The sequence below is a fragment of the Mesoplodon densirostris genome, chromosome 6 (genome assembly GCF_025265405.1).
Source record: "Mesoplodon densirostris isolate mMesDen1 chromosome 6, mMesDen1 primary haplotype, whole genome shotgun sequence".
Lineage (NCBI taxonomy): Eukaryota > Metazoa > Chordata > Mammalia > Artiodactyla > Ziphiidae > Mesoplodon > Mesoplodon densirostris.
Window position 1 is genome coordinate 3,800,760 of NC_082666.1, and position 13,270 is coordinate 3,814,029.

The 13,270-nt window shown below is 56.9% G+C and overlaps 1 protein-coding gene across 1 annotated transcript; it reads right to left on the reverse strand.

Moving 5' to 3' along the window:
* Window positions 1-827: 827 nt before the first annotated feature.
* CEL (carboxyl ester lipase) lies at window positions 828-9,418 on the reverse strand. Its single transcript, XM_060102429.1, has 12 exons — window positions 9,353-9,418; window positions 6,975-7,122; window positions 6,775-6,897; window positions 6,396-6,593; window positions 5,711-5,841; window positions 5,439-5,546; window positions 5,221-5,338; window positions 3,467-3,653; window positions 3,076-3,279; window positions 1,688-1,885; window positions 1,199-1,374; window positions 828-1,066 (listed from the first exon to the last, which is right to left on the reverse strand). The coding sequence occupies exons 1-12, from the start codon at window positions 9,416-9,418 to the stop codon at window positions 828-830; spliced, it is 1,896 nt and encodes a 631-aa protein (XP_059958412.1).
* Between the last annotated feature and the right edge of the window lie 3,852 nt (window positions 9,419-13,270).

Below are 13,270 nucleotides of genomic sequence, written 5' to 3' on the forward strand. Positions count from 1 at the left end.
GTGGCCGGCTGACCCCCCGGTGCTGCTGCACCACTCGCACCACCCCCCCGCCCCCAGGCTGAGCTGCTCAGGACTCCGGAATCTCTGATCCCTCACCCCCACCCCACATGACTAAAGAATGGAGGGGAGCGGGGAGAAGAAGCCCCAGCATTCTTGCAAGCACTGGCTGAGGAGTCTCTGGGTTTGAATCTTGCTCTGATGACCTTGGGCACGTGCCTGGGCTAGACTCCCAGAGGTGGAGATGACCCTGACTCTGACCTCTGCCTCCCGCCGCCGGCTCTGCCAGGGACATCGGGCACTGCCCAACGCCCAGCTCTCTTGCACCCTTTGCTTCTGATCCTCCCAGTGCAATGCTTTTACCCTCTCACTGACTCGCATCCAGCTGGAGGCAGAATTCGTTTCTCTCCCCAGACCGTAGTTAGAACACAGAGGTCTCTCCCCGCACCCCAGAGGACCTGGCCGTGACTGGGCTCTACCGGTCCAGAGGCGGCCACCGCCTGCAGAGCCCAGCCTTGTGTGGAGGGGACCCACGCCGGAATCCCAGTCCTGGCCCTGACGCTTCACTTCTTTGAACCTGTTTCCTCCTCTCCAGAATGAGGATGGTCCTGTCAGCTTCCTGGAGCTTGAGGGCTGACAGATCAGGGTGAACCCCTTGGGCCGGGCGCCTGGTGCTGTCACGAGAGCTGAGGGCCCCCCTTCCTTCAGCTGTGGGTCTTGGGAGCAAAAAGAGATGCGAGACAGAGAGGGATGAGGCTTTATTCAGGAAGACCTCAGGAGGGAAGGTGGGCCCTGGGGTCCCACCCTGGGGCCTCTGGAGGCCAAGGACATTAGAAGCCAATGACTATGGGCATCTGAGCCACCTCAGAGTCGCCCGCGGGGGGCGCGGGTGTGGCCTCAGAGTCTCCCGCGGGGGGCGCGGGGGTGGCCTCAGAGTCTCCCGCGGGGGGCGCGGGGGTGGCCTCAGAGTCTCCCGCGGTGGGCGCGGGTGTGGCCTCAGAGTCTCCCGCGGGGGGCGCGGGGGTGGCCTCAGAGTCTCCCGCGGGGGGCGCGGGTGTGGCCTCAGAGTCTCCCGCGGGGGGCGCGGGGGTGGCCTCAGAGTCTCCCGCGGGGGGCGCGGGGGTGGCCTCAGAGTCTCCCGCGGGGGGCGCGGGTGTGGCCTCGGAGTCTCCCGCGGTGGGCACGGGGGTGGCCCCCTCGCCGAGCACCGTGGGCAGTGCCTGGTAGGACACGGTCCAGTACTGCACGTAATTGGTCCTCAGGTGCTGCTTCATGGAGCTGCCATCCATCTTCTTGTTGATTTCGAGGTAGTTGCCACTTTCCAGGGTGTAGGGATCCCAGTGCGTGGGCACAGGAGAGTGGCCCATGTTAGGGTCCCTGCAGAGTGAGAAAAAAGGCTGGGTAGCTGGCTGGGGCCCAGGGGCTCACGGCAGGCTGGAGACCCAGGTCCCTGGCCCGGCTCTGCCCAGGCTCTCCTGGGCAGTCCTCCACCCTCTGCCCCGTAAGCACTTCCCTGTCTCCTGGGCACTGGCTGGGCACGTGCGCATCCTGAGGCCCAGCCAGGAGCTCTGAGCCTTACACAGACGGGGGTACCGAGGCTCAGGGAGGTTAAGTGTAAGTGAGGGAACAGGAACTGGACCCCAGCCCTGCAGGGCAAGGTGGCAGGAGGCCACTCTCACCGCTGCCTTACCCAGTTCTGGCAAAGTTGGTCCAGTAGGCGATCATGGCCTTGGAGACAGCCTTGTCTTGGGGTCGGTAGCCCAGCGGGATGGCAAAGGGCGTCCCGAAGACATACTGGAGTTCATCTGCATGGTCAGCCCCCACCCAGCGGGGGTAGATGGGCATCCGAGACGGGTAGGAGAATAGGTAGGAGTAGGTCTTGGCGCTCCTGAGGAGGGCAGTGGAGACCACCCATGTTGGCAGGGTGCTCACCTGGGGCCGCCCACCCTGGAGATGGGGCCCCAGGGGAAGGCCATGGGGAGAGCAGGGAAGGGTCTGGGGAATTCCCACAAGACTCAGAAGGGGACTTCCCTGGTTGCGCAGTGGTTAGGACTCGGCGCTTTCTGTGCCGAGGGCTCGGGTTCAATCCCTGGTCGGGGAACTAAGATCCCGCAAGCCACGTGGTATGGACAAAATAAATAAATAGATATATAGATAAATAAATATAAAGTATTTTTTAAAAAAAGACTCAGGAAGGATCTGGGTCATTACACCTGGGGGAAGGAAAGCTGTGACCAAATTTATGACTGCATGGGTTCTACAATTTCAACTGTATTTATACTTCGCCTCCACCAAACGTAGGGAGGCATCTTCCTTTCATAATTCAGTATCAAGAAAGATTGTTTTTGTGACTTCCCTGGAGGTCCAGTGGTTAAGACTGCACGCTTCCACTGCAGGGAGCACGGGTTCAATCCCTGGTCAGGGAACTAAGATCCTGCATGCTGCATGGCACAGCCAAAAAAAAAAAACAGATTGTTTTTCTCTGCAAGTGAATTTGTATTCTTGATTTGATTGGACAAGGTAGTATATGCCCTCAGATGTTTCCCTTTTTGCTTTGACTGACAGGAACCTCAGAGCTAAATTTATTGCAAAGCTTTCATCCCAGACTTCTAGGTGTAATTTTATCTTTCTACTTTTTAAGCATTCCTAACTTATTTTTTATTTTCACTGGCTATTATTATATGGAGGTTTTTAATGTGGCCACATGCTTATTTTGAAAGTTGGCAAATTCAAAACCCACAGCAGAGAACATCACCCAGTGTTTCCTTCCTTCTACACAGCATGAGGGATGGAAGGCAGACTCAAGGACTTTCCGATGGGAAGAGCTACGGGGTGCGGGAGAGCGTGCAGGGCTGCACTGGGCAGAGGGTCACAGGAGGGTTTTGTAAAGCCCTCAAGGCTGGGAGGGGAAGAGGGGCCCTCTCAAGCCCCGTCAGGCCTGGCAGATGGTGCAGGCACAGGCGGGGACTGAGCATGCCTTTCCCAGGCCTCTCGGACACCTGGGAGCCACCCACCTGCCAGGTCTCGCTGGGAAAGTGCGTGATCCCAGGTGGGCCAGCCCCGCGCCCCCCTTCTCACTTGGCCTTGGTCTTGTGCTGGGCCACGGCGATCTCCGTGGGTATCAGGAAGAGGACGTCGGTCTCAAAGTGCACCACGGTCTTCTTCTTGTTCTCCTGGGACGAGTCTTGGGCCCAGGACTTGGTGTAGACTTCAAAGGTGGCCTTGGCACCTCTGGGTCCCTTGGTGATGGTGAACCCGCTGACCATCTTGTAGAAGTCCTCCCTGCAGAGTCCAAGCTGACACTGGATCCTCCACCCCATACCCACAGGAGGGTATCTGCACCCCTATGCCGCAGAAGGCCACGGGCGACCCCCCCCATCACTGCCACGGTACGGACTTCCTCATTCGGTCGATGCCTCCCCCAGCTGCCCTGGGGCACTGTCCCTGTGTCACCCCCCCCCCCACTTACCCTGTGATGGCCTCTTTGTTCTTGTTGATGGCTGGCATCTCAAAGCTGGCAAAGATGTGGCCGTCCATGTTGTTGGTGCCTGCTATGTAGTCGATGTCCGCAGCATTGGCGTACAGGTTGATGGGGTCACTGGGGAGGAAGTCTCCGTCGATGACAGGGAGGAAGCCCAGGTAGAACAGCATGGGGTCTGGGGTGCGGGGTGGGGAGAGCAGCAGGTTTTCACACCTTCCGGTACCCACCTGCCCCGCCCCTCAACCTCCGGGCCAGGAGCTGACTCCATCCTGAGGCCGCGGTGGAGATCTGCCACCTTTGATGGAGACTAGGGCTCCTCGGCTTCAGCGCTACCTACATTCGGGCCCGATCATTCTGTCGTAGGGGCTGTCCTGCACAGTGCAGGGTGTTTAGCGGCCTCCCTGGCCTTGACCCACTGGACACCAGTAACACCTTCTCCCCAGCTGCAACCACCAAAAGTGTCTCCAGACTCTGCCACGTGCTCCCTGGGCACAAAATCGCCCAGGTTGAGAACCACTGGTCCAGGGGCCAAGGCTGTCCTCTCGCTGCAGCTGATGTCCCTTTCCTGTCCCTCTTTTCTTGCTGGGCCTAAATCAGGGAGGAGGAAGGCCTCGAAATCATTGAGGGGACCGATGGAGAAAGAGTGCCTCCTCTCCGCAGTGGGTTCCAGTCTGTTAGCCGGAAATGGTGCGAGAACCCCTGAACTGGCCTGGAAAGGACCATATGGCTGGCTCAGGGCAGAGGGTTGCCCTGCCTTCATTAGGCCTGGCCCATTTTCCCTCCAGTTCAGCTCAAAAGGAAATAGAGCTGCATTCCTGCAAATCCACGGGTATTGCTACCAGGACACCAAAATCCAGGTGCTCAAGTCTCTTATATAAAATGGTGCAGCGTTTGCATATAACCTACCCACATTCACCCGTGTACTTTAAATCATTTCTAGATTACTTATAATACCTAATACAATGTAAATGCTATGTAAATAGTTGTAAATGCCATGCAAACGCTATGTAAATAGTTGCCAGGGAGAGGCAAACTCAAGTTTTGCTTTTGGGAACTTCCTGGAATTTTTTTTTTTTTAATGTTTTCCATCTTCAGTTGGTTGACTCCCCAGATGCGGAACCCTCAGACATGAAGTTGGTTTGCGTTTGGGGCCATGTTGTTTGCTTTGGTTTCATTTTGCCTAGCACTTATGGTTTAATTCACATTAGGTAAAATACAAATGATGGGGTCCCATTATGCTTTGCCTTAGAAGAAGGGGCAAGAGAGAATTCTCACCTACTGGGCTGATGAGACTGACACTCATAGCATTTTGCTGCTGGGGTCCCCCTGACCTTCCTGGGGTACAGAGTAGCAGAGCTGGAAGGGCCAAATGCTACAGGGAGTGTTCAGGAAATGTTGTTGAATGAATGAGTGGAAGAAAGAATGAATATTCGTCTAGTACAGAGGCTCTTGGTCTGGGGTCCGTGAGTCTGCCAAAAATTGTGTACAGATGACTGCATATGTGTGCATTGTTGGGGGACGGGGACCAAACATTCATCAGCTTCTCAAAGGGGTCGTGACCCACCGAAGACAAGAGGAAAGAACGGCCCCTCCTCCCCTTACGGCCGAGGCCACTGAGGCCTGCAAGGGCAGTGGCGGCAGCAAGCTGCCTGGGGACGCCAGCGAGCTGGCGACAGAGCCAGGATCAGACCCGGAGCCCAATGTGGAGCCCCTGTGTCTCCCGCCCAGCAGCCCCTACTCACACTCCATGCCTGCCAGGGGCATCTTATAGGCCAATGTCAGGGCACGGGGGTCGGTGACCTTCAGACACCTGGCCATCCGGCCAGTATCGTTCAAGGGGCAGCCCACCTTCTCTGCGATCTGGGGGTTGGGGAGAGGCAGTGCTCAGGGCAGAGAACACGGGGTCCAGGACAGAGTGGAAAGGAGGAAGGCTCCTCCCCCCCACAGCTCCTCCTTTTACCCTTTTGGCCCAGAAGAGGGGGTTCTTCTGGATGGCCCAGGGGCACAGGGCCACACCACTCTGGCTGATGGCTCGCTTGATGAGGCCCTTGTTGTAGGGAGAGAGGGTCTGCAATACACAGAGGTTCTGTCACCAGCCTCGCCCCCCCCACCCCCCGTCTCCAGGGCTCGGCCAAGGACACCCCACACATCAGCTCCAGCCCCCCTACTCCCTATCCGCATCACCCCCTCCCACACCCTGGGGGGCAGGCCCCCGCTTAGGGGTCCCCAGACCTGCAGAGAGACGCTGGCACCCCCAGCTGATTCCCCAAAGATGGTGATGTTGTCAGGGTCTCCCCCAAAGGCTGCAATGTTCCTCTTCACCCAAGCGATGGCCATGTGCTGATCCCGAAGGCCGTAGTTACCTGGGGACAGGGCAGGGGCCTTCATCGGGGACCCTCAGCCCAGACCGGGGTGCGCTGTCCGTGTGGGTGGGATGAGAATGTCCCCGACTGTGCGGAGACCCTCTGGAGCCCCAGGATGGTACGTCCTGCAGCGTCCCCAGGAGGCTGGTGGGCTGGGAGCTATGGGAGCGGGTCCCAGGCTAGGGAAGGGGCGCAGGAGGGCCAGGGCCGCTCAGCTGTCTCCCGCTGGGCCACAGTCCCTCTCGTCTGTCCTGGGGCTTCCGTGTCCCAAGTCACTGCCTCAGTGTCCCAGCCCCTGTCTCTTTCACTTGGCTCCCTGCCCCTCCCCCCGGCTCTCTCTGGGTCTGGCTGGCAATCTCTTCTCTTTTGCTACAGCTGTGTCTTACGGTCCAGCTCCAGCTCCCTCACTCTGCAGGCAGGATTCTGGGCCTTTCTGGGGGGATGTCGGGAGTTGTTTCAGGACAAGGGTTGCTGAGGGGTGTCCTCGCTGGGCTCAGAGCTTAGGGGCCGGGCATGCTTACTCCCACACCCAGTGCCCCAAGTGCCCAGCACACCTGGCAGGTTGGAGTCCCCGGTGCTGAGGAAGCCCAGTGGGCCGACGCGGTAGTTGAAACTGACCACGATGACGTTTCCCTGAGTGGCGATCTCCTCCCCGTCGTACAGGTAGTTGCTGAGAAAGTTGGGCCCGTGGCCGGCCCCCATGAGGAAGCCACCTCCGTAGATCCAGATCATGACGGGCAGGTTTCTGGAGACTGAGGCGGGGGGAGCAGGCCCGGGGACCCCAGATGAGCCCCCTCCCCGCTCTGTGCTGATGTCAGGGAAGTTCAGCTCTGAAGCCCCCAGACACAACCCAGGGGCCGGAACCCGGCCTCTGGCTACTTGGGGGCTTCCTGCAGGGCGAGGGGAGCTGGAGGGTGTGTGGGGGGAGCAGACCTTCCTTCCTGCCCTGGGGGACCCAGATGTTGAGGTAGAGGCAGTCCTCTTTCCCGTAGGTGCTGTCCTGGGTGATGGTGGCCTGCAGGCATCGATTCTTGAAGTTCTTGGCCTTCAGAATTCCTGGGAACGGCCGGAGGGGTTGGGATGAGGATGGGCCCCCCAGCCACAGGGCCTGACCCACCCTCACCCACTCCCACCTTGCCAGCCGGGATGTTGCTGAGGGTTCTCCAGGGGCTTGGCGGCAGCATAGGGGATGCCCTTGAAGATGTCGACATAGTTGCCAAAGAGGCTCAGCTTCTTGTTGACGCCTTCCACGAAGCCGCCCTCCGTGTACACGGCGCCCAGCTGGGATGGGAGGTGGGAGATCAGGGGGGCTTGGGCTGGTCAGCCCCTGGGGGCAGGGAGCCCACCCGCAGGCCCCGGGTGCCCAGAGGCTCCCCAGAGACAGCTTCAAGGAGGGGCCCATCTGCACCTGAGGCCGAGGCCCCTGCCACCTGCCCCCATTGCTTGAGGAGGGGGCTCACTCCCCACTCGCCCCCTGGGTGTCCTGCTCCCTGGATCTCAGAGGAGGCTGGTTCAAGCAGTGTGTCCTCAGGAAAGCCTTCCAAGAAGGCCGGGACAGGTGGGGTGGAGGTTTGGATTCTCGCTGTGGCCGCCTATGCCCTTGGGCCTCAGTTTCCCCTCCTGTAAGATGGGTGACGACAGTATCTCTCTCGTGGCCCGTTTGCTTGTCCAGCTGCCAGCAGTGGTAGGTGCACCATGGACACTGAATGTTTCACGCCCAGCTGTGCGCTCCCTGAGCGGTGGGCCTGTCTTTCTCCTCCGCTCATCTCCCCTGACGGTGTCCCCTCAAGTCCTCACAGCCCCTGTGCTCCAAGCCGGGAAAGAACCCAGCACCCCAAGGGCGCCGGAACCGCTGCTGCATATCCAGCCCTTGCGCAGAGCTGGCCCCCTGTAGACCAATGTGTCCAATCCTCACCAGCATCCGGGGGGCTAGTGCTCATCTACCCATTGTTCCTGGAGGGAACACCGAGGCTTTCCTGTTTGAAATCCCTGCTGGGAAACTGCTGTCTGAACTCAGAGCCAGGCCCTTCTCCCCTCTCAGTGCTTCACCCCATGGTCCAGGGTGAGCACAGGTCCATGCTTCCTGGCTCTCACCTGCGCTCGATTCCAGGTGGGCAAGGGCAGGGCAGCCCCACATCCCAGGCCTGGCGGGATCCCAGCTGCCCTCTGAAGTCTATGCTGAGAGGGGCCCCCTGCCTTGCCGGGGTGGGGATCAGGCGGGCTGGAACTGGAGAGGAAGGGTCTGGAAGCAACACCTGCCGGGCGCCTGGGGGTTGGGCCCAGGCGGCAAGCCCAGGCTGGCCCCTGTCTCTCTCTCTCCCCGTCCAGTCCCCGAGGAGCCTCCACACCCCCGGCCTCCAGGCATTTTTCCCCATCAGCCTCCCTGGCTGCTGGGAGAGAGCACGGGTCAGGTCAGCGCCGGGCGGGTAGCAGCTCAGAAGTGTCTGTGTGATTGAGATCAGCCTGGGGGCCCCGGGGCGGGGCAGGGCAGGGCATGGGGACCCTGGCCATCAAGGCCGGTGGGGAGGGGCGTTGCTGGCTCTGGAGCAACACGGAGGGAACCAGGGCCCCCTCAGCACCCAGAAAAGAGCTCCCCCTGAAGAAGAGTGACCTTCTCTCGGGGGCAGAAGGTGCCCAGAACCAGGCAGCAGGGGTTTGAACCTCGGGACAGCAGAGGGTGGGAAGAGCAGGGCCTGAGAGATCAGCATGAGGGGTGGAGGGACCGGCATGGTCCGCTCTGCGTGGGGCTGTTCTCTCCACCCTGGAAGTGTTTCCCTGCCCTATGTCCCTCACGCTGCAGGAGGGCAGTGAGGGAGCTCAGGCGTTATGGCTGCCCCAGGAGGGTTGGCTGGGCCTCCTGACTCTCACTGGGGAGGGGAGCTGTAGCAAGCAGGTGGGTGGGGGGCCAGGAGATGGAGGTTACACTTCGAGCCAGACTCCAGGGTCGTTCTAGCCCCGGTTCCAGGTTCCTGCTCAGCCACTGTGGCTGTGTGAAGTTGGACAAACCCCTTGTCTGCTCTGGGCCCCTGTCTCCCCTTCCAGAAAAGAGGGGCAACGTTGACATCTCTAGAGAGGGGAAGGAGCCAGAGGGGTGTTGTGGGTCAGGTGGCCGACTCAGCAAATAAAAGTTCAGGTTGCCCAGTTACACTTGAATTTCAGATAATGATTTTTTTTTTTTTTTTAGTGTATGTCCTAAATATTGGGTGGAACATATACCAAAAATAAATTACTCGTGGTTTATGTGAAGTTCAAGTTGAATCGGGCACCCAGTATTTTATCTGGCAGCCTGAGTCATCCTGCGAAGGGCAAAACACAAAATGCAGAGTAAGTGCCCAGGAAAGGCGGATACGTCTGTTGTCGGGTTCTCTTTCTCAGTCTGGCTCTTTCTGCCAGTGACTCTGTCTGCCTGTCTTCCCTCTGCTGGGCCCTGTCCCCAGTGTCCAGGTCTGGCTCAGCGGAGGAGAGAGGGACCCCTCCCCTGGCCCGACCCCTCTGCTGCGCCTTCACTTACCTTCGCCGCACTCGCTACAGCCAGGCAGCAGGCGAGGCCCAAGACCACCGGCTCCCAGCGCCCCATGGTGTGTGGCTGCCTCTGTGTGGCCCTCCCTCTGGGCCTGCAGTATTTATGGGCCTGGAGCCAGCCCAGAACTGCCTGAGGAGGGACCCTTTCCCCCACCTCCTACCGTTACCCTTTCCTCCAGGCTGGCCGAACTCCAGGTGGTGTACCGGGGGTCAGGAGACACCTGCTGTTTCCAGGAGGGCTCGGGCTGGGCCAAGGTCACGTGCAAACACACGTATACACATAAACCTACACACACATGTTGGGACAGTTCATCTTTCCCAGGGTCGGCTGGTGCCGTGTGACCTGGTCCCCACAGTGCACCTGTGCAGGTTACTGCCTACCTGGGAACAGAGGCAGATGGCACGGGTGCAGGGGACGTGGAGAGGGCTGGGGCTTGGCTGGGTGCAAAGCGCACCTTTTTCTGGTGCCTCGACAAGGGCTTGCTTTCGCTCCTGGGGAAATGGGCATGCTTCGTCCCCATGCCGTGCCTGCAGCTCAGCAGTGGGCGCTGATAGGCGACTGGGCGCGTGACTTCTGGGACAGAGAGGGCCACGGGCTACTGGGCAGCGGCTGGCTGTGCGGTTCGAGGTGGGGTGGGGAGCTGAGCATCATGAGGTGGTCCCGCCCTTGGAGTATGGGGGCTTCTCGCTGTCAGCAGCAGTCCTGGGAGGGCAGGACAAGAGATCCAGCCCAGCCTTGAGGGCTTCCCGGGGAAAAGGAAGGGCCGGGCTTTCTGGCCACAGGGAACCTACAGATACACAGCTGTCCATCTGTCTGTCTGCCTGTCCGCCTACCATTTCCTGTGCCCAGATTTTTTGTGACGCAGAGTGAATGGAGAGAGGCTGGAGAAAGGTGGGGAGGGGTGGGCGGCTGTAGGTGGGAAGGAGTCAGGATGCTGGGAAGAGGCCGTGCAGGCTGGGCTGGCGAGTGTGGGGCCGGGGCACAAAGGTTTTGAGGGATGCTGCCAGTGACAAGGAAATGCACTTGTTGACTCACACCTTTGCCCAGCTCCTCCAGTTCTAAGAATCTGTTCTAAAGGAGGTAATTCTAAATAGGGGGGAGGGGACCATTCCAGGATGTTCAGTGCAGTGTTATTTATAGTAGCCGAGGAGGAAAGGAAGGGGCAGGAGAGGGAAGGGGGCCTGCAGTTCACTAATAGGGGGGTGGCTGCCTTTTCATCTACTAATGAGGGCCTCACATGGCCCTGCACAGAGTAGGTGATCGATAGACACAGGACAAGCATGCCCTGAAGTGCCTGGGAGAGTCTTACACTGTCTGTCCAGTAAAAAAAACTCCGCCCCGGCTTCCTGGCTGGGTCTGTCCAATGTGTTCATTGGTTGACCCTGTGTTAGAGACCAACTTTAGGGGCATTCATCTCAGCCAAGAAAGCTTTGGCCACTGCCTGAGGTCTGACAAAGATCCTCTCCTTGACCAAACTCTACTCAGGCTCCCTGACCTCTTCTTCAACTCTGCACTGTCCAGTTTTAGCAAGAATCTGGCTAAATTGCTTTAACCGGAATGCCCCACCCTCCATATCTGCCCCGCCGTGATCTCTGATTGGGGTCCCCATCCTCTGCCGTCCCCCGCACCGCTGATCGCTGACCGCCCTGGTCTGTCTGCAGCAAGAATCCTGTTAGGTCAGCATCTCCGGAAGCCCCCTCTCCCCTGGTGTCTCCTCTTAGTAAGTTTCCATCCACAGACTCTCTCTCACCCTTGTTTGGCTAGGAAACCCCACTTGCCCAGGCTGTATTTGGACTTGAGCTCAGCTCTATATGGAAGTCTCTCTTTCCCTATTGCAATAATCCTGAATAAAATCTGTTTTGGGGAATTACCTGGCAGTCCAGTAGTTAAGACTCCGCGCTTCCACTGCGGGGGGCCTGGGTTCCATCCCTGGTTGGGGAACTAAGATCCCACAAGCCATGCGGCGTGACCAAAAAAAAAAAAAGGCTTTTTGCTGCTTTAACAACTGTCCAGCTGTGTGTGTGTGTGTGTGTGTGTGTGTGTGTGTTTAATAATTTTTATTGGAGTGTAGTCTGGTTTTTCTTTGACATATCTCCCAAGAGCCCTGGGACTCTAACCTGGAAGAGGGGCTGGCCTGCGTGCCTGGGCCACCTCGGTCCCCCTGCTGTGGATTGTGTGGGATTTGCTGTGCACGGCCTCGACTGTAGCTTTTTCCTCTCTCAGGCAATCTTCTGACTCCTTGGTTCTCACAAGAAACTGGGAAAATCAGACAAAACTTGGAGCAGTGTGGTTGTTACGTATCAGCCGCATTATGGTAATTTGGTGGAGAAAACTTAATCCAAGTGTCTGAACTGGGAGTTTTGAATCCTGGTCCCTGGACCTGTTAGGAAGTTTAAGGACAGGCCGTGGAAGCCTGGATGCCCCTGAAACTTGATCCACATATTTGTGGGTAAGCATATTTTCCTTCAGAAAGACTCCGTGGTTATCACTGTATGCTTGGAGCATCTATGACCTTCCAAAGGGTCTAGGTTGGAAGTATCAAAAGTTCTGAATTGGTATAACTGACAAAGTAGAAAACTAACGAAATTGATTTAATGGCACAAATACTTTTTAAAAATGTTTTTCTGGGCTGGAGCACATTCTGTAAGGGCAAATGCACCTGTGTTAACATTTGCAGACATTGTAAATCAGACAGACACAGGTCCAACCCTGACACTGCCACTCGATAGCTGTGGGATCCGGACATGTGTCTTTACCTCTCTTAACTTCCCCACTGATACCTTTGCTCAGGGAGCGATGTCTAAGAGGTTCATAGCACAATAATTATCAGGGTCTACAGTTCTGTTTACAAGGTGCTCAAAAGGAACATTTAAAATTTGTTTTCAGGCAGAGAAACGTCCATTTTAAGTTGTAGGGAACCTAACTATATCAGTAGGTGTTCTAGCCACAGAGAAAACAGTTAGTTCAAGTGACTTGGAGGCGTGACTGTATGTTCATAGCAGCATTTATCCTAAGGAGAAAGCGAGTGCAACAGAATCTTAAATGATCTTTGATGGTCGTATTATTTTATCAAAGGTTACTTTATATAATTTATCACTTGTTAAATTTGTATACTTGATAATTTATATGATTATAATATTTTCTATTTTGAAAATATATGTATGTTATAGGAGGAAAAGTAATTATGCTAGTGGTATAAGATTTTCAGCATAGGTGGAAAAAGAAATAAGAGTAAGATCAGAGAGGGACTTCCCCGGCGGTCCAGTCGTTAAGACTCTGCACTTCCAATGCAGGGGGTGTGGGTTCAATCCCTGGTTGGGGGACTAAGATCCCACATGCTGCGCAGAGAAGTAAAACCTTATAATCTTACATTTTCATTGGGAGATATCTATATAAACTCATAACTTTTTTTTTTTTTTTTTGGTAAAAAAATGTCCATTTCGTAGCTCTGTGTAATCCAAAGCCCCAGAGGTAAAGAAAACCCAGGAGCAACAAGCACCCCCTGGTGCCCAGATTGGGGTGTCTAAACACCATTTCCACACCAAGGAGGGTGGCACCCTGGAGCAACGGCTAGGCTGGATCTAAGATAGGAAATGCAGTGGAGGAGCCTGGGCCATCATGGTGGCTGGAAGCAAGAAGGCACGGGAGACCAGAGGGTGCGTCAAAGGACACAAGACCCAACCTGGGCCTGCTCTCAGGCCAGAGATGAGACAAGTAGGGCAGCAAAAAGCATGACTGCAACTGATTGAAACAGATCATTACAAAGCTAAAAGCATCCCCCTGGTCATCACTGGTCATTGCTATGGAGCCATAAATGAGGCCAGTGGATGAGGCTGACAGCACCTGAATGTGCTGGTCAGTCAATGCTCATGTCACTAAAGGGACCCAGCAGACATCGGTACCTCC